The sequence below is a fragment of the Pseudophryne corroboree genome, chromosome 7 (assembly GCF_028390025.1).
Source record: "Pseudophryne corroboree isolate aPseCor3 chromosome 7, aPseCor3.hap2, whole genome shotgun sequence".
NCBI lineage: Eukaryota > Metazoa > Chordata > Amphibia > Anura > Myobatrachidae > Pseudophryne > Pseudophryne corroboree.
This window is the reverse complement of record NC_086450.1, coordinates 360,943,363-360,967,473: the sequence shown is the minus strand read 5'-3', so window position 1 is coordinate 360,967,473 and position 24,111 is coordinate 360,943,363. Positions and strand designations below refer to the sequence as shown.

Here is a 24,111-nt window from a genome sequence, read left to right as displayed (position 1 = left end):
CAGGAGCTGTCAGCGGGCGATCCAGCGGACGGGCAGAGCAGCAGGCAGCACCTCCAGTAGCAGCAGACACTGCGCAGCGCCGGTGAGTGTAAATATCAGCGGGAGCCGGGCACAGGATACATTAAGCAGGATGGGTTCCTGGGAGCTCTTCTACCTCATGACCTACCCGCTTGCCGCCATGGCCACGCCCCCTTATTGAGATGTTTAGAAATAAATATTATATTATGTAAACTGTTGAGTAATCATTTAGTTCCATTGTGTGGTGAGGGACAAGATTTGCTTCTGTTTGTCCACATATTTTATGATTGAACAGCCACCAGCACTGGATTTGCCTATTACTGTACACTGGGCCTGATTCAGTATGCGTTGCATCAGCGATGCAATCGTATAATGACTATTCGTTTTTGCGCACGCGCAGGGCCTTCACTGCACGAGCACACACAGTGAGATGTGATCGCATCTCACTTATGCGAACGCCCATGCCTGACTGACATGTAGATGACTCTATTTTTACAACACAGTGCATGTATTTTGTAACAAACTGGGCCCAAAGGGGAAACTATACTATATGAACTATATAACGCATACCAGATGAACGTATGTTTTTTATATATTTTTTTATTACATACATAGGGGGATATTCAATTTGGTCCGAAGAGACATCGGGAGTAAAAAACCCCTGATGTTTCTTCGGGTGCTGCGGTCGGGCTATTTAATTTGCTCGGCCGGTAACAAGTCCTCTTACACCCGAAAACACACAGGTTCAGTGAAACCTGTGTGTTTTCGGGTGAAACAGCCCCGTTTTCGGTTGAAAACGGGGCTGTTATCGGGCATTTTGCAGGTGAAGCAAAACCCCCGATAAGCCGCGGCACGCGCCGGCTTATCGGGGCCAATTAAATAGCCCCCACCGGCCGATACTTATCACCCGGCACCCCGGGCCAAATTGAATATCACTAATAGGCAAGAAAATGCATCATGGTTGACATTGTAAATTATATATAAAGCGTCAAAAGCTTGATTATTGTTTTCCTTTACAGATTTGTGCTGCTTAATTAACCAATATATATGAGAATTCAGATGTTAGTCCTTTAGACTGCGTTGAGATAGTGCCAATCCGCTACAGACTGACTAACCTAAAGCTTTATGAGGAAATCTCAAATAAACGTATTTGTAGCACGGTGTTCACAGCCTTATATTATATTAAGTATGGCTTGTATACAGCAAAAGGCCCCTGGCCACAAGTCTGGTTATCCTTAATCCATAGAAAATGTTTTTAACCTGTCACTAGTTATTCCAGGGCTTGCCGTGGTATTAGCATAAAGTCACAGATGTGACCGCGGCAAAATACGCACACACGTAGTACGTCTCTGCGTCCGACTGTGGTGTAATTACACTAGGTTATGGTCTTCACTAGCTGCATTTCCTTGTGGTCCCATCGTAAGAAATTAAAGACCCATTTGGGATTGCTGGTGAGCGCTCTCTGTGTGGCATTAATTGCTCATGTCCTGTTCACAGGGTGCTTTGAGTTTGTTGATGTCCGATGTGCACTGGGCATATTCTACCAGCTCTTGGAAGGAGTACGATACATTCATTCAATGGGAGTCCTTCATAGAGATCTAAAGGTAAACTTTTTAATTAAATGAAGTCTGTTTTCCACGAACTTTCACACTGGGGTAGTACAGACTAGAACGCAAGTCAGCCGTAATTAGACCCACATTGTATGTATGGATGAAAATGCAGATCAAGCTGTGTGTGTGTATGCTATTATTATTATTATTAAATATATATATTTATATTTATATATGTGTATATATATATATATATATATATATATATATATATATATATAATATGTCGCCACAAAGGTTCTGCAGCGCCGCCAAACAAAATACATAAACAAGCTATAAGACACATCCTCCTGCAGCAAGGGATTGGAATGGTGTAAGTGCGCGATTCTGGCTATGAAACAGTGTACAGATAGGGCCAGTGCAGTCTCAGACATGCCGTACAACTAGCTTGTTTATGTATTTTGTTTGGTGCTGCGAATCCTTTGTGGTGCCATATAAATAAACAATAATAATAGCAAACACACAGCTTTGCATAGACTGCAATGCCCTGTCTACACTTCACATTACCAGCCTGTGTAGCCCTTTCAGCCACAGATGAAGATGCAAATGTCTCGTATGACTCTGAATCACACGTAGATGTGGCGCTTGGCTATGGAGCACTCGCAGTATTGAAACACGCAGAATGTGTCTACAAAACTGACTTGCATTCAACTCTGCATTGGCCCCACTATCCTCTCAGTAATACCTCGTTCATACATTTATCTCTAGTGTGCATTGATTAACGAATACCGCTTCAGTGATTACACACTGAGCCCTTAATAAGCTGACAGAAACGCAGGGCAGTGAAGGGAGAGGTGAATCTGCAACTTGAATGATGACAGGAGGATATAAGCTGGAAAGCCAACACTCCTTTTATTTTATTTTTTATAAATGTAAGGGCAAGTTTACGATTTTAAGTAATCTGTTATCACATTGTATTCATTCTGTATTGCTGTAGTCCGCACTTGCGTCTGACTCAGAATAAGGCCCTGAGTAGTCATATTTTTATTTTCTATAGCCAAGAAATATTTTCCTACAAGGACCAGACCTCCATGTACGCATTGGGGATTTTGGACTTGCCTGTCGTGATATTCTACAGAATTCAGACTCTTGGTTAAAGAAAGATGGGACCAATGGTGAGTTAGTATACAGCTCATAAAAAATCCTAAAACAATGGTGGTAATTCCGAGTTGTTCGCTCGTTGCCGATTTTTGCTATGCTGCGATTTGTTGCTAAATGCACATGGTACGTAGAGCGCATGCGCTAAGTTATTTAACACAAAACTTAGTAGATTTTCTGGTGTTCGTGCGACGCTTTTCAGTCGCACTGCTGATCGGTGAATGATTGACAGGAAAGGGGCGTTTCTGGGTGGTAACTGAGCGTTTTCCGGGAATGTGTGCTAAAAAACGCAGGCGTGTCAGTGAAAAATGCGGGAGTGTCTGGAGAAACGGGGGAGTGGCTGGCCGAACGCAGGGCGTGTTTGTGACGTCAAACCAGGAACTAAACGGACTGAGGTGATTGCAGTTTGAGTAGCTCCAGACCTACTCCTACATTGCGAAGAATTATTTAGTAGCAGTTCTGCTAATCTTTCGTTCGCTATTCTGCTATGCTAAGATACACTCCCAGAGGGCAGCGGCCTAGCGTTTGCAATGCTGCTAAAAGCAGCTAGCGAGCGAACAACTCGGAATGAGGGCCAATGTACTAAACTACAGTATATAATGCTCTTATATATTTTTTATAAGAGTGTAATATTTAAGAGTATGTATGGGAATATGGAGTAGGTGGCCTAATTGTATATATTGGAGACTGTGACATTTTTCCTAAATGATGTGTTTATCAAAGTAAACTAGACTGGCTATAAAGGGTGTAATTAATAATAGAGCAGAATGTTTTGTTTATGGTGCTTCAAATATGTTAGGTTTGGCGATCACCGCTGAAATACTGTTTCACGCTCTTTGTACCTAATTTAAAAAGACCTCCTATTATAAGATCACAGTCGTGCCCATATATAAAGGCTGAAATGAATAAACCGCATTCCACCATGTTAATCTTGTAATGGGGGCTACATGTGGAAACCTATCGGACATAGCTGAAATTTGACACGGACACATTTATGGAAAATATAATATACAGCTCATAATTCTGCTTTCCTGAGTGTCCCGTGTTTTCATGACGTCACCCTTGTTTATACCCAGGTAACGCAATAGGTTGCCCTGTAATGAAATAAATCCGCAGTGACTGACCATTTTGCCATGAAAATGTGCTACTTATTTTTATTGCAGTATTATGGTAATATATGCACGTCTGTAATGTTGTTTGACACACATGTATCATATTCATATGTAGATTCAACACACACTTCCGGAGTGGGTACCTGTTTGTATGCCGCACAAGAACAGTTACAAGGATCACACTATGATTTTAAGGTATCTGTTTTGTTGCAAACCATGTTATTACCTTTTAAATCTGGGTATATAAAGTCATCTGTGATAATTTCTCAAACAGTGTTGACATACATTTGGTTTTGTTATGAATTTCCAGTATTTTAAACCAGAACTTGAAAACAGATATTTAGATGATGATGAGGATAATTCCATGTCTGTTTTGCAGTCTGATATGTACAGTGTTGGTGTAATCTTACTGGAACTCTTTCACCCATTCTGGACGGAGATGGAAAGGAACGAGGTTCTAATGTCACTAAGCAGTGGGGTTATCCCAGATATCTTCCAAACTCAGTGGCCGGTGCAAAGTAAATACATTAAGTTACTGGTCAGTGCAGACTGTGCAATGCGACCATCTGCTGACCAAGTGCTGAAAAGTGAACTCTTTCATCAAAGGGAAAATGTGAGTATTGTGGCTTTATATGGAGCATACTTACTCCGGGCGTGCTCTAAAATATATATTTCTCTATCGTCCTAGTGGATGCTGGGGTTCCTGAAAGGACCATGGGGAATAGCGGCTCCGCAGGAGACAGGGCACAAAAGTAAAGCTTTCCGATCAGGTGGTGTGCACTGGCTCCTCCCCCTATGACCCTCCTCCAAGCCAGTTAGATTTTTGTGCCCGGCCGAGAAGGGTGCAATCTAGGTGGCTCTCCTAAAGAGCTGCTTAGAAAAGTTTAGCTTAGGTTTTTTATTTTACAGTGAGTCCTGCTGGCAACAGGATCACTGCAACGAGGGACTTAGGGGAGAAGAAGTGAACTCACCTGCGTGCAGGATGGATTGGCTTCTTGGCTACTGGACATCAGCTCCAGAGGGACGATCACAGGTACAGCCTGGATGGTCACCGGAGCCTTGCCGCCGGCCCCCTTGCAGATGCTGAAGTAAGAAGAGGTCCAGAATCGGCGGCAGAAGACTCCTCAGTCTTCTAAAGGTAGCGCACAGCACTGCAGCTGTGCGCCATTTTCCTCTCAACACACTTCACACGGCAGTCACTGAGGGTGCAGGGCGCTGGGAGGGGGGCGCCCTGGGAGGCAAATGAATACCTATTTTGGCTAAAAATACCTCCACATATAGCCTCCGGAGGCTATATGGAGATATTTAACCCCTGCCAGAATCCGTTAAGAGCGGGAGACGAGGCCGCCGAAAAAGGGGCGGGGCCTATCTCCTCAGCACACAGCGCCATTTTCCCTCACAGAAAGGCTGGAGGGAAGGCTCCCAGGCTCTCCCCTGCACTGCACTACAGAAACAGGGTTAAAACAGAGAGGGGGGGCACTAATTTGGCGTTAGAAATATATAAAAAAGATGCTATAAGGGAAAACACTTATATAAGGTTGTCCCTATATAATTATAGCGTTTTTGGTGTGTGCTGGTAAACTCTCCCTCTGTCTCTCCAAAGGGCTAGTGGGTCCTGTCCTCTATCAGAGCATTCCCTGTGTGTGTGCTGTGTGTCGGTACGTGTGTGTCGACATGTATGAGGACGATGTTGGTGAGGAGGCGGAGCAATTGCCTGTAATGGTGATGTCACTCTCTAGGGAGTCGACACCGGAATGGATGGCTTATTTAGGGAATTACGTGATAATGTCAACACGCTGCAAGGTCGGTTGACGACATGAGACGGCCGACAAACAATTAGTACCGGTCCAGACGTCTCAAAAACACCGTCAGGGGTTTTAAAACGCCCGTTTACTTTAGTCGGTCGACACAGACACAGACAGGGACACTGAATCCAGTGTCGACGGTGAATAAACAAACGTATTCCTTATTAGGGCCACACGTTAAAGGCAATGAAGGAGGTGTTACATATTTCTGATACTACAAGTACCACAAAAGAGGGTATTATGTGGGATGTGAAAAAACTACCGTAGTTTTTCCTGAATCAGATAAATTAAATAAAGTGTGTGATGATGCGTGGGTTCCCCCCGATAGAAAATTATGGGCGGTATACCCTTTCCCGCCAGAAGTTAGGGCGCGTTGGGAAACACCCCTTAGGGTGGATAAGGCGCTCACACGCTTATCAAAACAAGTGGCGGTACCGTCTATAGATAGGGCCGTCCTCAAGGACCAGCTGACAGGAGGCTGGAAAATATCATAAAAAGTATATACACACATACTGGTGTTATACTGCGACCAGCGATCGCCTCAGCCTGGATGTGCAGAGCTGGGGTGGCTTGGTCGGATTCCCTGACTAAAAATATTGATACCCTTGACAGGGACAGTATTTTATTGACTATAGAGCATTTAAAGGATGCATTTCTATATATGCGAGATGCACAGAGGGATATTTGCACTCTGGCATCAAGAGTAAATGCGATGTCCATATCTGCCAGAAGATGTTATGGACACGACAGTGGTCAGGTGATGCAGATTCCAAACGGCACAAAGGTGTATTGCCGTATAAAGGAAGAGGAGTTATTTGGGGTCGGTCCATCGGACCTGGTGGCCACGGCAACTGCTGGAAAATCCGCCGTTTTTACCCTAAGTCACATCTCTGCAGAAAAAGACACCGTCTTTTCAGCCTCAGTCCTTTCGTCCCTATAAGATCATATCTGCCCAGGGATAGAGGAAAGGGAAGAAGACTGCAGCAGGCAGCCCATTCCCAGGAACAGAAGCGTTCCACCGCTTCTGACAAGTTCTCAGCATGGCGCTGAGACCGTACAGGACCCCTGGATCCTACAAGTAGTATCCCAGGGGTACAGATTGGAATGTCGAGACGTTTCCCCTTCGCAGGCTCCTGAAGTCTGCTTTACCAAGGTCTCCCTCCGACAAGGAGGCAGTATGGGAAAAAATTCACAAGCTGTATTCCCAGCAGGTGATAATTAAATTACCCCTCCTACTACAAGAAAAGGGGTATTATTCCACACTATATTGTGGTACTGAAGCCAGAAGGCTAGGTGAGACTTATTCTAAAAAAATTTTTGAACACTTACAAAGGTTCAAATCAAGATGGAGTCACTCAGAGCAGTGATAACGAACCAGGAAGAAGGGGACTATATAGTGTCCCGGGACATCAGGGATGCTTACCTCTATGTCCCAAATTTGCCCTTCTCACTAAGGGTACCTCAGGTTCGTGGTGCAGAACTGTCACTATCAGTTTCAGACGCTGCCGTTTGGATTGTCCACGGCACCCCGGGTCTTTACCAAGGTAATGGCCGAAATGATGATTCTTCTTCGAAGAAAAGGCGTCTTAATTATCCCTTACTTGGACGATCTCCTGATAAGGGCATAGTCCAGGGAACAGTTGGAGGTCGGAGTAGCACTATCTCGGATACTGCTACAACAGCACGGGTGGATTCTAAATATTCCAAAATCGCAGCTGATCCCGACGACACGTCTGCTGTGCCTAGGGATGATTCTGGACACAGTCCAGAAAAAGGTGTTTCTCCCGGAAGAGAAAGCCAGGGAGTTATCCGAGCTAGTCAGGAACCTCCTAAAAACAGTGCATCATTGCACAAGGGTCCTGGTAAAAATGGTGGCTTCCTACGAAGCAATTCCATTCGGCAGATTTCACGCAAGAACTTTTCAGTGGGATCTGCTGGACAAATGGTCCGGATCGCATCTCCAGATGCATCAGCGGATAACCCTATATCCAAGGACAAGGGTGTCTCTCCTGTGGTGGTTATAGAGTGCTCATCTTCTAGAGGGCCGCAGATTCGGCATTCAGGATTGGATGCTGGTGACCACGGAGCCCAGCCCGAGAGGCTGGGGAGCAGTCACACAAGGAAAAAATTTCCAGGGAGTGTGATCAAGTCTGGAGACTTTTCTCCACATAAATATACTGGAGCTAAGGGTAAATTTATAATGCTCTAAGCTTAGCAAGACCTCTGCTTCAAGGTCAGCCGGTATTGATCCAGTGGGAAAAACATCACGGCAGTCGCCCACGTAAACAGACAGGGCGACACAAGAAGCAGGAGGGCAATGGCAAAAACTGCAAGGACTTTTCGCTGGGCGGAAAATCATGTGATAGCACTGTCAGCAGTGTTTCATCCCGGGAATGGAAACTGGGAAGCAGACTTCCTCAGCAGGCACGACCTCCACCCGGGAGAGTGGAAACTTCATCGGGAAGTTTTTTCCACATGATTGTAAACCGTTGGGAAATACCAAAGGTGGACATGATGGCGTCCCGTCTGAACAAAAAACGGGACAGGTATTGCGCCAGGTCAAGAGACCCTCAGGCAATAGCTGTGGACGTTCTGGTAACACCGTGGGTGTACCAGTCGGTGTATGTGTTCCCTCCTCTGCTTCTCATACCTAAGGTGCTGAGAATTATAAGACGTAGAGGAGTAAGAACTATACTCATGGCTCCGGATTGGCCAAGAAGGACTTGGTACCCGGAACTTCAAGAGATGCTTACAGAGGTCTTATGGCCTCTGCCGCTAAGAAGGGACTTGCTTCAGCAAGTACCATGTCTGTTCCAAGACTTACCGCAGCTGCGTTTGTCGGCATGGCGGTGGAAAGCCGTATCCTAAGGGAAAAAGGCATTCCGGAAGAGGTCATTCCTACCCTGGTCAAAGCCAGAAAGGAGGTGACCGCACAACATTATCACCACATGTGGCGAAAATATGTTGCGTGGTGTGAGGCCAGGAAGGCCCCACAAAGAAATTTCAACTCGGTCGTTTCCTGCATTTCCTGCAAACAGGAGTGTCTATGGGCCTCAAATTGGGGTCCATTAAGGTTCAAATTTCGGCCCTGTCGATTTTCTTCCAGAAAGAATTGGCTTCAGTTCCTGAAGTCCAGAAGTTTGTCAAGGGAGTATTGCATATACAACCCCCTTTTGTGCCTCCAGTGGCACTGTGGGATCTCAACGTAGTTCTGGGATTCCTCAAATCACATTGGTTTAAAACCAGTCAAATCTGTGGATTTGAAGCATCTCACATGAAAAGTGACCATGCTCTTGGCCCTGGCCTGGACCAGGCGAGTGTCAAATTGGTGTTTTTTTCTCAAAAAAGCCCATATCTGTTTGTCCATTCGGACAGGGCAGAGCTGCGGACTCGTCCCCAGTTCTCTCCCTAAGGTGGTGTCAGTGTTTCACCTGAACCAGCTTATTGTGGTGCCTTGCACCTACTAGGGACTTGGAGGACTCCAAGTTGCTAGATGTTGTCAGGGCCCTGAAAATATGTTCCAGGACGGCTGGAGTCAGGAAAACTGACTTGCTGTTATCCTGTATGCACCCAACAAACTGGGTGCTCTTGCTTCTAAGCAGACTATTGCTAGTTGGATGTGTAATACAATTCAGCTTGCACATTCTGTGGCAGGCCTGCCACAGCCAAAATATGTAAATGCCCATTCCACAAGGAAGGTGGGCTCATCTTGGGCGGCTGCCCGAGGGGTCTCGGCTTTACAACCTTGCCGAGCAGCTACTTGGTCAGGGGCAAACACGTTTGCTAAATTCTACAAATTTGATACCCTGGCTAAGGAGGACCTGGAGTTCTCTCATTCGGTGCTGCAGAGTCATCCGCACTCTCCCGCCCGTTTGGGAGCTTTGGTATAATCCCCATGGTCCTTTCAGGAACCCCAGCATCCACTAGGACGATAGAGAAAATAAGAATTTACTTACCGATAATTCTATTTCTCGGAGTCCGTAGTGGATGCTGGGCGCCCATCCCAAGTGCGGATTATCTGCAATGCTTGTACATAGTTACAAAAATCGGGTTATTATTGTTGTGAGCCATCTTTTCAGAGGCTCCGCTGTTATCATACTGTTAACTGGGTTTAGATCACAAGTTGTACGGTGTGATTGGTGTGGCTGGTATGAGTCTTACCCGGGATTCAAAATTCCTCCCTTATTGTGTACGCTCGTCCGGGCACAGTACCTAACTGGCTTGGAGGAGGGTCATAGGGGGAGGAGCCAGTGCACACCACCTGATCGGAAAGCTTTACTTTTGTGCCCTGTCTCCTGCGGAGCCGCTTTTCCCCATGGTCCTTTCAGGAACCCCAGCATCCACTACGGACTCCGAGAAATAGAATTATCGGTAAGTAAATTCTTATTATTTTTTTACATTTTTATTCTGCTCTTTTCCTGACATGATGGATTAGCACGGTAACTGCAAATTGTAATGTTGGTTGGCCTACATACTTTGCTCCCATTAATTTTAGAGCAGAAGGTGCACACAATTAGAATATATCCAGTTACTATTAGAAATCATTCTGACACCTATACAGAAATCTTTTCTAGTAACAAAGATTGTAACCAAGTAAATGGGTTAGGAAGTCTCAGGCACATGGCTGTCAGTGTCTGGCATAGTCCTTATTTAATCTTCTGACCAGACACCTCTACCACATCGCTTGCTGGCAGTGTAGAGGTCTGGACTAGCTCTCACCCCAGTGGCCATCAAACTCTCTATCATCAGGACCCCAAACAATGCACGTTTTCCAGGTCACCCAGCAGGTTTTAAAGATCCACAGGTAGAGCTACTTATTTTACTTGTGATTCTGTGGAGACCTGGAAATAATGAACTGTTTAGAGTCCGGAAGACCGAGCTTGAGAACCTATGTTGGGTTACCAACCATGGTCTTCAAGGCACACCAACAGTCCAGATTTTTAAGGATAGCCATACTTGTGCACAGGTGAATTAATTAGTACCTCAGTTACTTTAATCTGTACTCAAGCATGGATGTAACTAAAACATGTACTGTAATACCCCTTTCACATCGCCTGAGGCGGTTCACATCTGGGAGCCTGACACGGGAGCGGTGACGTCACTTGGAGATCACATGGTACATACACAGTGAACGGGAAACTGGTCGCATCGACCTGGCTCCCGTTCACACCGCACAGCGAGCTAGTAGTTCAAGTCTGCTCGCTACCTGGTATTTTTCCCCTGGCACCTTTCAGACCGCACAGGAACATGGGTTATGTGCGCTCATGTGCCAATAACCCATGTTCATAGCTGGCGGTCTGGAAGGGGTATTAGTGTGCCTTGAAGACCGAGGCTTTTAAATAGACTTATGTTTCTCTTTCATCCACTAGGGGACACTGGAGTTCCTTAGACATTAGGGGTGCGAAGCTTGCAACCGGAGGTGTGGCACAATCTAAAATTAGTATTGTCTGCACAGCCGGCTCCTCCCCCTTCACATCCCTCCTCCCTCAGTTTTGAAAATTGTGCTGGAGGGACAGCACGTGGAGCAACTCAGCTCCTGACTAAATATTTTTTTTTTTTTAATTTTTTTTAATTTTTTTTTTTTTAATTTTTTTTATTGATAATGGCTGCGTCACCCTAATGAAAAGGGAGACAAAAGCCCAAATTAGTGAGAGACAAAGATCCCTATTGAAGGGACCTGCATCTCTCGACAGGAGATCCTCCCAGCAGAGTGAGTACTGGTTGTTACCAAGGGCCCTAGTTTAGATGGTTAATCTTAATGTGGGAAAGCAGTAGGTCTCCCGGTCTAGTACAGCCGCTGGGGGGAGAGAAAGCGCAGCTGAAGTTAAGACAGGCTCTGCAGGTCTCCCCTCCACCACTGATATCTTCTTTGAATGCGCCGCTATGGGACAGTGTCAGACGGTCCCGTAGTGCGCTCGTTGGAGGGGAGAGACGCCGCAGTACACATCGCGGCTGCGGGTAAGAACGTGTCTCCGCTCCCCCTTCCCCCCAAGTCTGAAATAGGTCTTCTTGTAAGCGCCGCTATGGGACCGTGCAGGAAGGGTCCCGTAGCGCGCGCCCACTGTCGGGGAGAGACGCCGCTGTACACAGCGCAGCTAAGGTAATACAGACTCGGCTGCGCTCGGCGGGTCCCTCTCCCCGCGACTGATGCCGCAGTGAGTTTAGTCAGCGCGGCTGAGGAATCCGAGCCGCGCATGGATAGGGGCACAGCATAGGGGGGATAGTATACTCCTCAGCAGTTACAGTTACATGGGCTTCTATACATAGTGTTAGGTATAGAAGTGTCCTAAATATTTCAACGGTGGCCATTTTAATTACATATAGGCGCCGAATCTGAGGGGCAGGGATTAGCCCTCCCTCTCTTTTTAGGTATCCAATAAAATGAATCCACAAGGATTTTATTATTATTATAGCTGCTCCCTCTGCTGGTGAAATTTTATATAGATAATTTGGATCTCCTGAGACATAATCCTACGTTATTGTTTATATTTTCAAAGGAATTCTATACAAAGATCCTGACGAAAATACTGGGAAGCATGTGAACAACCCCACCATCGTAGCTGATTTACAGTGGGATCGGTGAGGGTTGTATAAGGCTGGTGTTATTATTATTTTATTTTTTTTAACAATTTTTATTTTTGCCCTCTTCCCTTCTTACGCAAAGAAAGGAAAGGTTTTCCCAGCCGTTTCCAAGACCTTCGCTTCCATCACTTGATACAGTCTTTCTCTTCCTACTTTAAAGGGTGAAAGCGCTGCATATTAGTCTGATAGGCGGTTTAAGCCCACACAAGCGGGCACAGCATGTCTAAAGCACCAGCCAAGACCTACTATGTTTGTAAACACGCGGGTTCGCAGCTCCAGGGTGTGCGTCTCATGCTTGGACAGGGACGCTCCACCCGGGAGCAGTGCTCCGTCTAGGTCATGGGAGAATACCCTTGCATACAGAATCTCCAAGGAAATGGAGGAATCACGCAAGCAGCAATCGGAATGGGCTGCGGGATTCTCTAAGACGATGGAAGAATTTCTCATCAAGTTAACGCCGCCCGCACAAGCACGAATGTGCGCAAGGCAGTTAACAGGCCTCTTCCTGTTGTAAGGAGGAGGGTCTTATTATGGAGACGGAGGAAGGTGAGTTAATTGAATCTAATCTAGACGCTGATTCTCCGGAAGAGGATACGGCATTCTCGGGTCTTGATTCATAAATTGACGCGGTGAAAGAAATCCTGAACTTTAAAACCTGAGAAATTCGAATTATTCGAATCCCAAAAACCGCGTTCAGCAGTTTTTTCCCATTCCTAGATCTCCAAGCTCAAATGGAGGAGGCTTGGAAACAACCTGTTAAACGTTTTCAATTTCCGAAACGGGTTCAAGTAACGTACCCTTTACCTAAGGGTGTAATGGAAAAATGGGAGACTACGCCAGTTGTGGATGCCTCCCTAGAAAAGTTGTCAAAGAAGACAATCTTACTGATACCTAATGTAACGACTTTAAAGGACAGACCGTAAGGTTGACACGGCTTTAAAGTCGATTTTTGTAACAGCAAACGCTCATCTGTGCTTGGGTTAACAAGGCCATGGGAGCATGGGCTAGCCGTAGTGTACAGGCTATTAAGAAGGAAGATAGCTTGGAAGGGATTACCCGACTGGCTGAACACATTCGAGAATCTGCTTCATACTTGTGTAAGGCCTCAAAGGATGCTCGCAGGATTGCAACGCGCATCTCCACATCTGCCATATCGGCTAGACGGATTTTATGACTCAGAGAATGGCAAGAAGACTCTGACACCAAGAAGGCGGTGGAATCCATTCCCTTTGGGGGTGAACTGCTTTTTGGTCCTGAGTTGGACAAATGGATTGCACAGGCTACGGCAGGGAAGTCCACATTCCTACCTATTCCTTATACGAGAACCACTCCACAGGTTAAGAGAGGTTAGTCGGGTCCAAGGTTTAATTCGTTCAGATTTCAGTCCTTTCAAACCCGAGGAAGAGGTTTCGGTGCGCAGGCACGTGGGGGCAGAGGTAGAGGCCGCTCACAGACAACAACCAGAAAGCAGGAGTAACCTGCTGACAAGACCGTGGCATGACGGTCTCCCAGCTCACCTGGAGTCCCCCCTGGTGGGCGCACGTCTGTAAGGTTTTCAGGACGTATAAGCCATCACCTCACCAGAACTTTGCATAAACAACATAATCTCACAGGGGTACAAAATGGATTTCCAAGAGAGACCTCACAGTCGGTTTTTTTTTTACAACGGGTTTGCCTCAGTGCCCTCAGGAGGCAAAAGCACTACTGACGGCAATTCAGAACTTACTATGGTCAAAGGTCATTGTTCAGGTTCCCGCCTCTCAGAGAAGAACGGGGTTCTATTCCAGTCTTTTTGTCGTGCCAAAGCCGGACAGGAGGGTCAGGCCGATACTCAATTTAAAAGTTTTTAACCAGTTTCTAAGGGTTTACAAATTCAAGATGGAATCAATCCAGTAGGTCATTGCAGGTTTGGAACATAAAGGAGGCATACCTGCATATCCCTATTTGGTCTCCCCACCAGGCTTACCTAAGGTTTGTTCTGGTGAGGGATCATTTCCAATTCAGAACTCTGCCATTCGGTCTATCATCAGCCCCAAGGATCTTCACGAAGATCATGGCAGTCATGGTTGCAGGACTGAAGCTATAAGGGGTCACGATAATACCTTATCTAGACGATCTTCTGATCAAGGCCTCCTCTCGAGAGAAGCTGATAAAGGATGCCCAGACATCTCACGATTTCTCATTCAACACGGGTGGATAGTGAACTTCCAGAAATCCAACCTCATTCCAACTCAACGGATTCAGTTCCTAGGTCTCATCTTGGACACTGTGAAATTGAAGTCCAAGATCCAGGACATACAGAAGTTAGTGGCTCAGGTACTAAAGACACCGACGGTTTCTCTGCACCTCTGTGTGCAACTTCTCGGGAAGATGGTGGCGTTGTACAAAGCTCTCCAGTACGGCAGACTAAATTCCCGGCCATTCCAGATGAACTTTATTGCTCAAGGGGCAGGTTCGCACTGGCTTCTTCATCGGAGAATCCGACTTCAACCGCAAGTACGAGTCTCCTTGATATGGTGGTCGTTACACAAGAATCTCGCAGCAGGGAGGAGATTCGGCATGTGGGATTGGAGGATCCTGACAACGAACGCCAGCCTCAGAGGTTGGGGTGCCGTCCTCGAAGACCGTCAGTTTCAAGGAAGGTGGACGTTACAGGAGAGCAGATTACCCGTAAATATTCTCGAACTAAGAGCAGTTTACAATGCGCTTCTCTTGGCCGAAGACCTAGTCATGGGTCATTACGTACGGATACAGTTGGACAATGTCACAACGACGGCTTACATAAACCATCAAGGGGGAACAAAGAGCAGGATGGCGTTAAAAGAAGCCACAAGGATCTTGTTGTGGGCGGAAAGGCGAAACGTCATCCTCTCAGCGGTGTTCATTCCGGGAGTGGGGAACTGGAAGGCGGATTATCTCAGTCCCCAGGACATGCATCCGGGAGAGTGGTGCCTGCATCCACGGATTTTCAACATGGTGGTGAGGAGATGGGGTCTACCTCAGGTCGACCTATTGGCGTCGCGGCAGAACCATTGGCTGCCCAGATATGTGTCCAGAACAAGGGATCCAGCAGCAGAAGGAGTGGACGCATTAACACTTCCTTATGTTACAAAAAGGTTTACATCTTCTCACCTTTTCCACTCATACCGAGGGTTCTGAAGAGGTTGAAACGAGAACGAGTGTGGGCGATTCTACTCGCACCAGATTGGCCATGCAGGAGTTGGTACTCGGATCTACATAGATTGTTAGTGGACGACCCTTGGTGGTACCTCGGAGAGAGGATCTGCTATCTCAAGGCCCGTTTCACCACCCGGACCTGAATAGGCTGCGTTTAACGGCGTGGCTATTGAAACCCATATCTTAAGGAACAGAGGGGTACCTAGAACGACCATTCCTACGTTGGTGGCAGCTAAGACACCGGTCACAGCCATGCACTACTACAGAATTTGGAAGAAGTACATAGACTAGTGTCAGGAATGTGGATGGAATTCGACGACCTTCCACTTATCCAGACTTTTGTTATTTCTTCAGGCCAGCCTAGAGTTAGGGCTGCGGCTGGGATCTCTGAAGGTTCAAGTGTCGGCTCTTTCCATCCTTTTTCAATCAGCGGTTGGCATCCTTGCCAGAGGTTCCAACCTTTTTTTTACAAGGGGTTCTGAGGATACAGCCCCCTTTTCGTACTCCCACTGCACCATGGGATTTAAATTTGGTGTTAGGTTTTTTTTTTTTAAATCGCCACTCTTTGAGCCGTTACCGAGAACAGACCTGGAATCTCTCTCTTGGAAGGTAACGTTATTGCTGGTCTTGGCTTCGGCAAAGGAGGGTTTCTGAGTTAGGAGCCTTATAGTGTGAGTCCTTTTTTGATTTTTCATGAGGATCGGGCGGAACTCTGTACAAGAGTGGATTTCCTTCCTAAGGTTGTTTCGGGGTTTCATGTAAACCAGCCGATTGTGGTCCCATCTTTCCAGTGTCTCGCACATGGGGATGTATCCTTGAATGTTGTCAGAGCGTTGCGGGTGTACGTACACATTACGTCGTCCTTTAGGAAGTCGGACCATTTATTTGTCCTGTATGATGGGCCAAAGAAGGGTTGGCCGGCTTCTAAGCAGTCTCTGTCTAGATGGATTAGACTTGCCATTTGGCAAACTTATGTTTCCTGTGGTAAACAGGTTCCAGTACAGACAGGTGCTCCTACTACCTGGTCGGTGGGTGCCTCCTGGGCGACTGCCTGAGGTGTTTCCACGACTCAACTTTGCAGAGCGGCTACGTGGTCCTCAGCCCACACGTTCGCGAAATTTTACTGAAGTCTGATACCTTTGCGTCCGAGGATTCTAAGTTCGGACGTTTGGTTTTACAGGCAACAGACAGCACTCCCTCCCTAGGGGATAACTTTGGGACGTCCCCTAATGTCTAAGGAACTCCAGTGTCCCCTAGTGGATGAAAGAGAAAAGAGGATTTTGGTACTTACCGATAAATCCATTTCTCTGAATCCTCTAGGGGACACTGGACGCCCACCTCGGTGCTGTCAACCTGCTGTGTTTGGGTTATTGGTCACACAGTTCGTACAAACGGGGTTAGTTTCGGTTGAAGAAGTTTCTTGGATGCTGTTTGATATGTTGTACGGTTCGGTTCCTCGCCATATGCTATAGTAGCATGTCCTATTCTCTCAGTCAAATTTTCAAAACTGAGGGAGGAGGGATGTGAAGGGGGAGGAGCCGGCTGTGCAGACAATACTAATTTTAGATTGTTCCACACCTCCGGTTGCAAGCTTCACACCCCTAATGTCTAAGGAACTCCAGTGTCCCCTAGAGGATTCAGAGAAATGGATTTATCAGTAAGTACCAAAATCCTCTTTTTACCTGATGTTGTCTGGCTTTTAATGATGTGGTCTCAATTTTCTATTGCGACTAAACAGAAAAATAAACAACTTATTCACCCACTTCTCTGAAAGACTATAGCAGGTATCCTTTTCTCGTAGTCCATAAGGGATATTGGGGACAGATTAGTATGATGGGGTATAGACGGGTCTAAAGGAGCCAGTGCACTTTAAAATGCTTCAACTGGTTGTGCTGGCTCCTCCCCTCTATGCCTCCTCCTACAGGTCAGTTATAGGTAAAACAGTGCCCGAAGGAGAATGACATACTTGAGAGAAGGAACATAACAATAAGTGTGGTGAGATTTGCACACCAGCACACCAAAACATAACCGAGCCAGCAACGGTTGGCAACATCAACAGCTGAACAGATAACACCTAAAAGAGAACTTGCAGAAAGTCACCGCACAGAGGCGGGTGCACAATATCCCATTTTGTATTACGAGAAAAGGATTTACCGGTAGGTATTTAAAATCCTATTTTCTCTAGCATTCATAAGGGATATTGGGGACAGATTAGTACGATGGGGATGTCCCAAAGCTTCCAGAATGTGCGGGATTGTGCGGAGACGTCTGCAGTACCGCCTGCCCAAACTGGGTATCCTCTTTGGCCAGGGTATCAAATTTGTAGCCGCTCGGCACAGTTGGAGGGCCGTGACATCACGGGCAGCTGCCCAGGAAGACCCCACCGATCTCGTAGAGTGGGCCTTCAGAGACTGTGGAACAGGTAAGTCTGCTGACACATAGGCCTGCTGGATAGTAAGCCGAATCCAACGAGCAATAGACTGCTTTGAAGCAGGGCAACCCTTCTTCTTTGGCATCATGCAGCATAAAGAAAGAATTGTCTTTCTGAACCGAGCCGTCCTCTTGACATAGATTCTTAAGGTTCGCACTGTATCCAATGCCTCCGGAGGGGCAGAAGTGCCAGAACTGGACAGAATCACAATAGATTGATTCAAGTGAAACGCGGAGACTACCTTCAGCAGGAACTGCTGTCTAGTCCTGAGCTCCGCTCTGTTCTCGTAAAAAACCAAGTAGGGACTTTTACACGATAAGGCCCCTAATTCTGAGACATGTCTAGCAGAAGCCAGGGCCAGTAACATCACCGTCTTCCACGTGAGGTACTTGTCTTCTACCGTCGTCAGAGGTTCAAATCAGGAGGGCTGTAGAAAGCGTAACACCACATCCAAATCCCAAGGTGCCGTAGGAGGCACAAACGGAAGTTGTATGTGAAGCACCCCTTGCAAGAAGGTCTGAACTTCTGGCAGGAGAGCCAACTTCTTCTGGAAGAAGATGGAAAGAGCTGAAATCTGGACCTTAATGGATCCAAGACGTAAACCTTTATCCATTCCAGTCTGCAGGAAACTAAGGAATCTCCCCAAGTGGAATTCCGCAGATGGATATGTGCGTTCCTCGCACCAAGAGACATACCTCCGCCAGATATGATGATAGTGTTTTAACGTCACAGGTTTTCTGGCTTGCACCATAGTGGCAATGACCTTTTTGGAAAGCCCTTTGTGAGCTAGGATGGTCCGATCAACTTCCATGCCATCAAACGAAGCCGTCGTAAGTCGGGGTAGACGAACGGTCCTTGCTGAAGATCTCTTCTTAGTGGCAGAGGCCAAGGGTCCTCTCCGGACATGTCCAGAAGAGCCACCGCGTACCACGCTCTTCGGGGCCAATCCGGGGCAATCAAGATTGCCTGCACTCCTTGATGCCTGATCATCTTGAGTACCCTGGGGATCAACGGAATCGGAGGAAATAAATAGACCAGCTGGTAAGGCCAAGGCGTTGTTAGTGCATCCACTGCGCTCGCCTGAGGGTCTCTGGTTCACGAGCAATAGCAACGAAGCTTCTTATTGAGGCGAGAGGCCATCATGTCGATCTGTGGGCAGCCCCACCTGTCGATGATCTGTTGAAACACCTGAGGGTGTAGTCCGCTTCCCAGTTGTCCACCCCCGGGATGAAGATTGCGGACAGTGCTCTTGCATTTCTTTCTGCCCAGAAGAGTATTCTTGACACTTCTTGTATGCAGGCTCTGTTTTTTGTCCATCCTTGTCGATTGATGTACGCCACAGCCGTGGCGTTGTCCGACTAAACCTGGATCGCCCGATTCCTGAGTAGAGGGGAGGCCTGAATCAGAGCATTGTAGATGGCCCGAAGTTCCAGGATGTTGATCGGCAGGAGGGTCTTTTGGGCAGACCATCTGCCCTGGAACTGCGCCCCCTGGGTGACAGCTCCCCATCCTCTCAGACTTGCATCCGTTGTGAGGAGGATCCAATCCTGAATCCCAAAGTGTCAACCTTCCTGCAGGTTGTAAGACTGTACCCACCACAGGAGTGAAATCCTGGCCTGGGGTGACAGCCGAATCATCCGGTGCATCTGAAGATGGGAGCCGGACCACTTGTCCAGGATATCCAATTGTAACGGTCTGGCATGCAACCTTCCAAACTGTATCGCCTCGTACGAGGCCACCATCTTTCCCAACAATTTTATGCAAAGATCAATGGATACTCGAGCAGGTTGGAGCACCATGTGAACTATTTCTTGAAGTGTTCTCACTTTTTCCTCTGGGAGGAACACTTTCTGTGCTACCGTATCCAGGAGCATCCCCAGAAACAGGATCCGCTGAGACTGTTCCAGGTGGGACTTCTGCAGATTGAGGATCCACCTGTGGTAAGTTGGATAGTGCGATCTATATGGAGTATAGAAGCTCCCTGGAACTTGCTTTTATCAGGAGATTGTCCAGGTATAGAATTATGTTGACCCCCTGGACCTTGAGCTGAAACATCATTTCCGCCATCACCTTCATGAATACCCTCAGAGCTGTAGCCAGGCCGAAGGGCAACTCCTGAAACTGGTAGTGATCGTTCAGTAGGGCGAACCGCAGATAGACCTGATGAAGAGGCCAAATTGGGATATGGAGGTAAGCGCCCTTGATATCCAGGGACACAAGGAATTCCTGTTGGTCCAGGCGTGCGATCACTGCTCTCAAAGATTCCATCTTGAATTTGAAAACTTTCAGGTAAGGATTCAAGGACTTCAGATTCAGAATGAGTCCCACAGAACCATCTGGTTTTGGTACTACGAACAGACTGGAGTAGTAACCCTGTCCTCGTTGTTGTAGGGGTACTGGAACAATGACCTGGGACTGGACCAACTTGTTTATGGCCAGTAGTAGCGTACCATGCATATTTTCCAAAGCTGGTAAGCCTGATTTGAAAAATCGTTGGGGAGGAGCACCGTTGAACTCCAGCTTGTAACCCTGAGAGATAAGGTCCCTTACCCAAGCATCTTGGCAGGAACCATCCCAGATGTGGCTGTAGTGATGTAACCGAGCTGCCAGCACGAGATCCCCTCGGGGTGGGCACCATCATGCTGAAGTGTTTGCGGAAGCAGAACTGGTGCTCTGGTCCTGAGATCCGGCAACGGCTGGTTTCTTAGGTTATTCGTTGGAGGTTCCCCTGGCCCTAGATTGAAATCTGGAAGACTGAAAGGACTGAGTAGACGGTCCCGGGTAGGTACGTCTAACAGGCGGAGCTCCCAAAGGGAGAAACGTGGATTTCCCAGCAGTAGCTTTGGAAATCCATGCGTCCAATTCACCTCCAAAAAGCCATTCACCTGTGAAGGGAAGAGATTCCACATTATGCTTGGAGTCTGCATCAGCAATCCACTGATGCAACCATTTGGTTCTGCAAGCAGACATAGCCATAGCCGTGGTCCTAGCATTAATATTGCCAATCTCTTTAAGGGAGTCACAGAGGACTCTTGCTGTGTCCTGAATGTGTTTTAGGAAAGTTAAAGTAGTAACTAAGGTCATATCACCAGAGAGACCTTCCTGAATTTGAGTAGCCCAGGAATTAATTGCATGTGTTATCCAGCAACCTGCAATGACCGGTCTTTGAGCTACACCTGCAGCAGTGTAGATAAATTTCAGAGTGGTCTCAATTTTCCTATCGGCCGGGTCATTTACCGTAAAGGAGCCCAGAGCACGAAGTGCCACCTTTTTAGAAAGGCGAGAAACTGAGACGCTTACTACTGGAGATTCTTCCCAGAATTTCCTGCCTTCAGGGGCAAAGGGGAAGGTATGCAAAAACCGCTTGGACACCTGATATTTTTTATCTGGATTGTTCCAGACTATTTTAAATAAATCATCCAATTCCTTGGAGTCAGGAAATATGTCTTGTAGGAGGAAAAATTATTATTAGCATCCTCCAGGGGGAGCATTAAAACACCCCCAATAGCCAATATGAGGGGTTCAATACCCTGTGTAGGTATGGCTAGATTTGCCACTGCTTGTTGCAGTTTCTGAGTTTTATTGGCATTTGCAGTGAGTTGAGATAACATATCAGACATCATAGTTTTAATAGCCCCCAGCCAGGAGGGCTCTTGACTCTCCCCCACATCGTTATCAGCATTGTGTGATGACTGACTACACTGCTCACATGATATGGAGCCAGAGGATATAGAGGAGAATCTAGCATTACATACACTGCATAACTTGTTTTACCATTGTGAAGAAGAAAAACAGGTACAATACACCTACAACACAGCCTGATAAACAATACAAGCCTGCCCTATTGCATGTGAGAGGAGACACAGGAAAGAGGACATCAGCGCACCCAACGCTGCACATCCCTAGTGAGGCTGTCAGCGTTTTACATATACATAACCAACAGTGAGAATGTCTTATGAAAATTCCATCAGAGGAATGATATTTGTGCACAATATAGCGGCTCTCCCCCTCTTCACCCGGTACCAGTGATCCAGCGTGTGACCGTTATGGAGGAGCTGTATGAGGCCGCTGCTACTTATGCAGAGGAAGGCGCCAAAATGCAGCTGAGCCTGATCTGATGTAGCTCCGCCCCCCGTAATATACATGGCCAGTATATTTATACTGGCCATGTCTCCCTATGTGTTTGTAGCCTCACATAAATGCTTGGTACAAGAATATTTAGCCAATCTCATGCAGGGGCTACAGTGGGTCCCCCCCCCCCCAGGAGGGATCCGTACGCCTCACCCGCGCTTCTGCCACACAGTGAACCGGGGGACCCCCTAGCAGGGTCCCCGGTGTGTACTCACCACCGATGATCACCTTCAGGCAGCGTTAGCGGTGTGCGGCATGCTGCGGTTGAGACAGCCAAGATGCCATGCCCCACTGAACAAACAGCCCCTCAGGACGGTGGTCCTGCAGCGGGGAAGCGGCTCTGCACCTCAAGAGACCAGTGACCATTCCCCGCCCTAACTCCCGCGTAGGTATGCTGTTGCCCAAACAGCATGCCAAAAGAAATAAAAGTTTAAAAGAAATTGAAGAAAAAAAACTCTGGAGCTTGCAGAATGTGTATCCTCTTCTGAGGGCACTTTTTTCTAAACTGAGCTGTAGGAGGAGGCATAGAGGGGAGGAGCCAGCACACCCAGTTGAAGAAATTTAAAGTGCACTGGCTCCTTTGGACCTCTCTATACCCCATCGTACTAATCTGTCCCCAATATACCTTATGGATGCTAGAGAAATATAAAAGTTTGGTTTATCCATGTATTTACACTAGTGATCTTTTTAAACAAACGGTGTGATCTGAGTGTTTGAAGTTTAGTCAAGTTTTCTATAGTGGATGTTCAATTTACAAAAAAACTGTTTAGTGAGAGGGGAATATGGTGACACATGAGTATCCCCTCTTATATTGTACAATTTGCCTCAAGAGAAATTGTTTCATTGACTTAGCATTGTAATCTAAGATTTTTATTTTCCTAGCAGGTCATACAGGAGCTCCAGCAAAAAGTTCTCAATTTAGAAGAGGAAAATGAGAGACTGAAGAAGAGTTTGCAATTATTACAAGGACAAAAATCAAGCAAAGAGGGACCAGACCTTCTCTTTTAAATGCAGCATCAACAGATGCCTAGATCTCCAATTAAAACATTTCACATTGTAAAATAAATATTAAACTATATATAACTATACACTGTTTCTGAATTCATTACAAAACTATCACTGAAAAGGAATGCTGCATATATTTCCATTATGATAGATTCTAAAGGTCCATGAGGATTGTTCCCTAAACAAAATACATTTCCTTCTCACCAGAGCTCTTCATAACCTGCATACATTACATAGATAAATATCCACATAACACATGCACCTGATTACATGCTATTTTATGGTATCAGCCATTTTTGGGGTGTATAAATATGGTTGCAGTGTACTTCAGTGGGGTCACTGAACACACCACAGGTGTTATAGAAGACCATACAAACATCCCTTTGTTTTCCCCCTTATTGGAGAATCTCTTTACAGGTAAGGGTTGCATATTGAGATGTAAGTGGAGTTTTTCCACTACAGAAAGCGTTGACAAATTACAAATTAGTTCTGGTCTTTAAAGAAAAATTAACCACTTGCCTGGCCACCTCACATGTGATGTGACCGGAGCCAGGAGTACGTTACCTGGCGAGGTTGCATCACATGCAACCGCACTGCCCTGGCTTTAGATTTGGAGATCCATTCTGCCGACATCACTGCCAGAATTGTGCCCCAGAATGCCGTGCAACTGGCATTCTGTAGTACATGTGCTGGGAATCACGGGAAGGGGAACTTAGTTCCTCCCACAGCACAATTTGGTGATCTCTGCAAGCGCAGCGATCAGCTGCAGCAAGGGGGGTTGGTGACCGACTAGGCCAGTGGTTCCCAAACGTTCTTGAATCACGGCAAAAAAATTTCAAGCGCCCCTAGTCCAAAAGTTTTTTTTTTTTTTTATTATTTATCATTAAAGTAAATTGTGCGTACCTGTCACTCTTAGGTTATATGGTGGTGGGCTTAATTGTGGTTCTAAATTACCACATTTTATGAATGGCAGCCACCAGCACTTGTTTGGCTATCACTTTCACCATACATTTGTTTTGGTCCTGGACCACCAACCTGAGGCACCCTTGCAAGTGTCTCACGACACCCCCAGGGTGCTTAGGCGCAAAGGGTGGGAACCACTGCACTGGGGGATTTATAACTTGTGGGGTAAAAAAAAAAAG

The 24,111-nt window shown here is 46.6% G+C and overlaps 1 protein-coding gene across 2 annotated transcripts in view; it reads left to right on the top strand.

Moving 5' to 3' along the window:
• EIF2AK1 (eukaryotic translation initiation factor 2 alpha kinase 1) overlaps window positions 1-23,052 on the top strand; it is a 154,220-nt gene extending 131,168 nt beyond the window's left edge. The window contains exons 11-15 of one of the 2 annotated variants that reach the window (XM_063934482.1): window positions 1,516-1,622; window positions 2,626-2,743; window positions 3,954-4,033; window positions 4,218-4,451; window positions 22,847-23,052. In XM_063934482.1, the coding sequence (XP_063790552.1) occupies window positions 1,516-1,622; window positions 2,626-2,743; window positions 3,954-4,033; window positions 4,218-4,451; window positions 22,847-22,972 (665 nt within the window). In that variant the 3' untranslated portion in view covers window positions 22,973-23,052. The remainder of the gene's footprint in view (window positions 1-1,515; window positions 1,623-2,625; window positions 2,744-3,953; window positions 4,034-4,217; window positions 4,452-22,846) is intronic. The other variant, XM_063934483.1, reaches the window with a different exon arrangement.
• The last annotated feature ends 1,059 nt before the right edge of the window (window positions 23,053-24,111 follow it).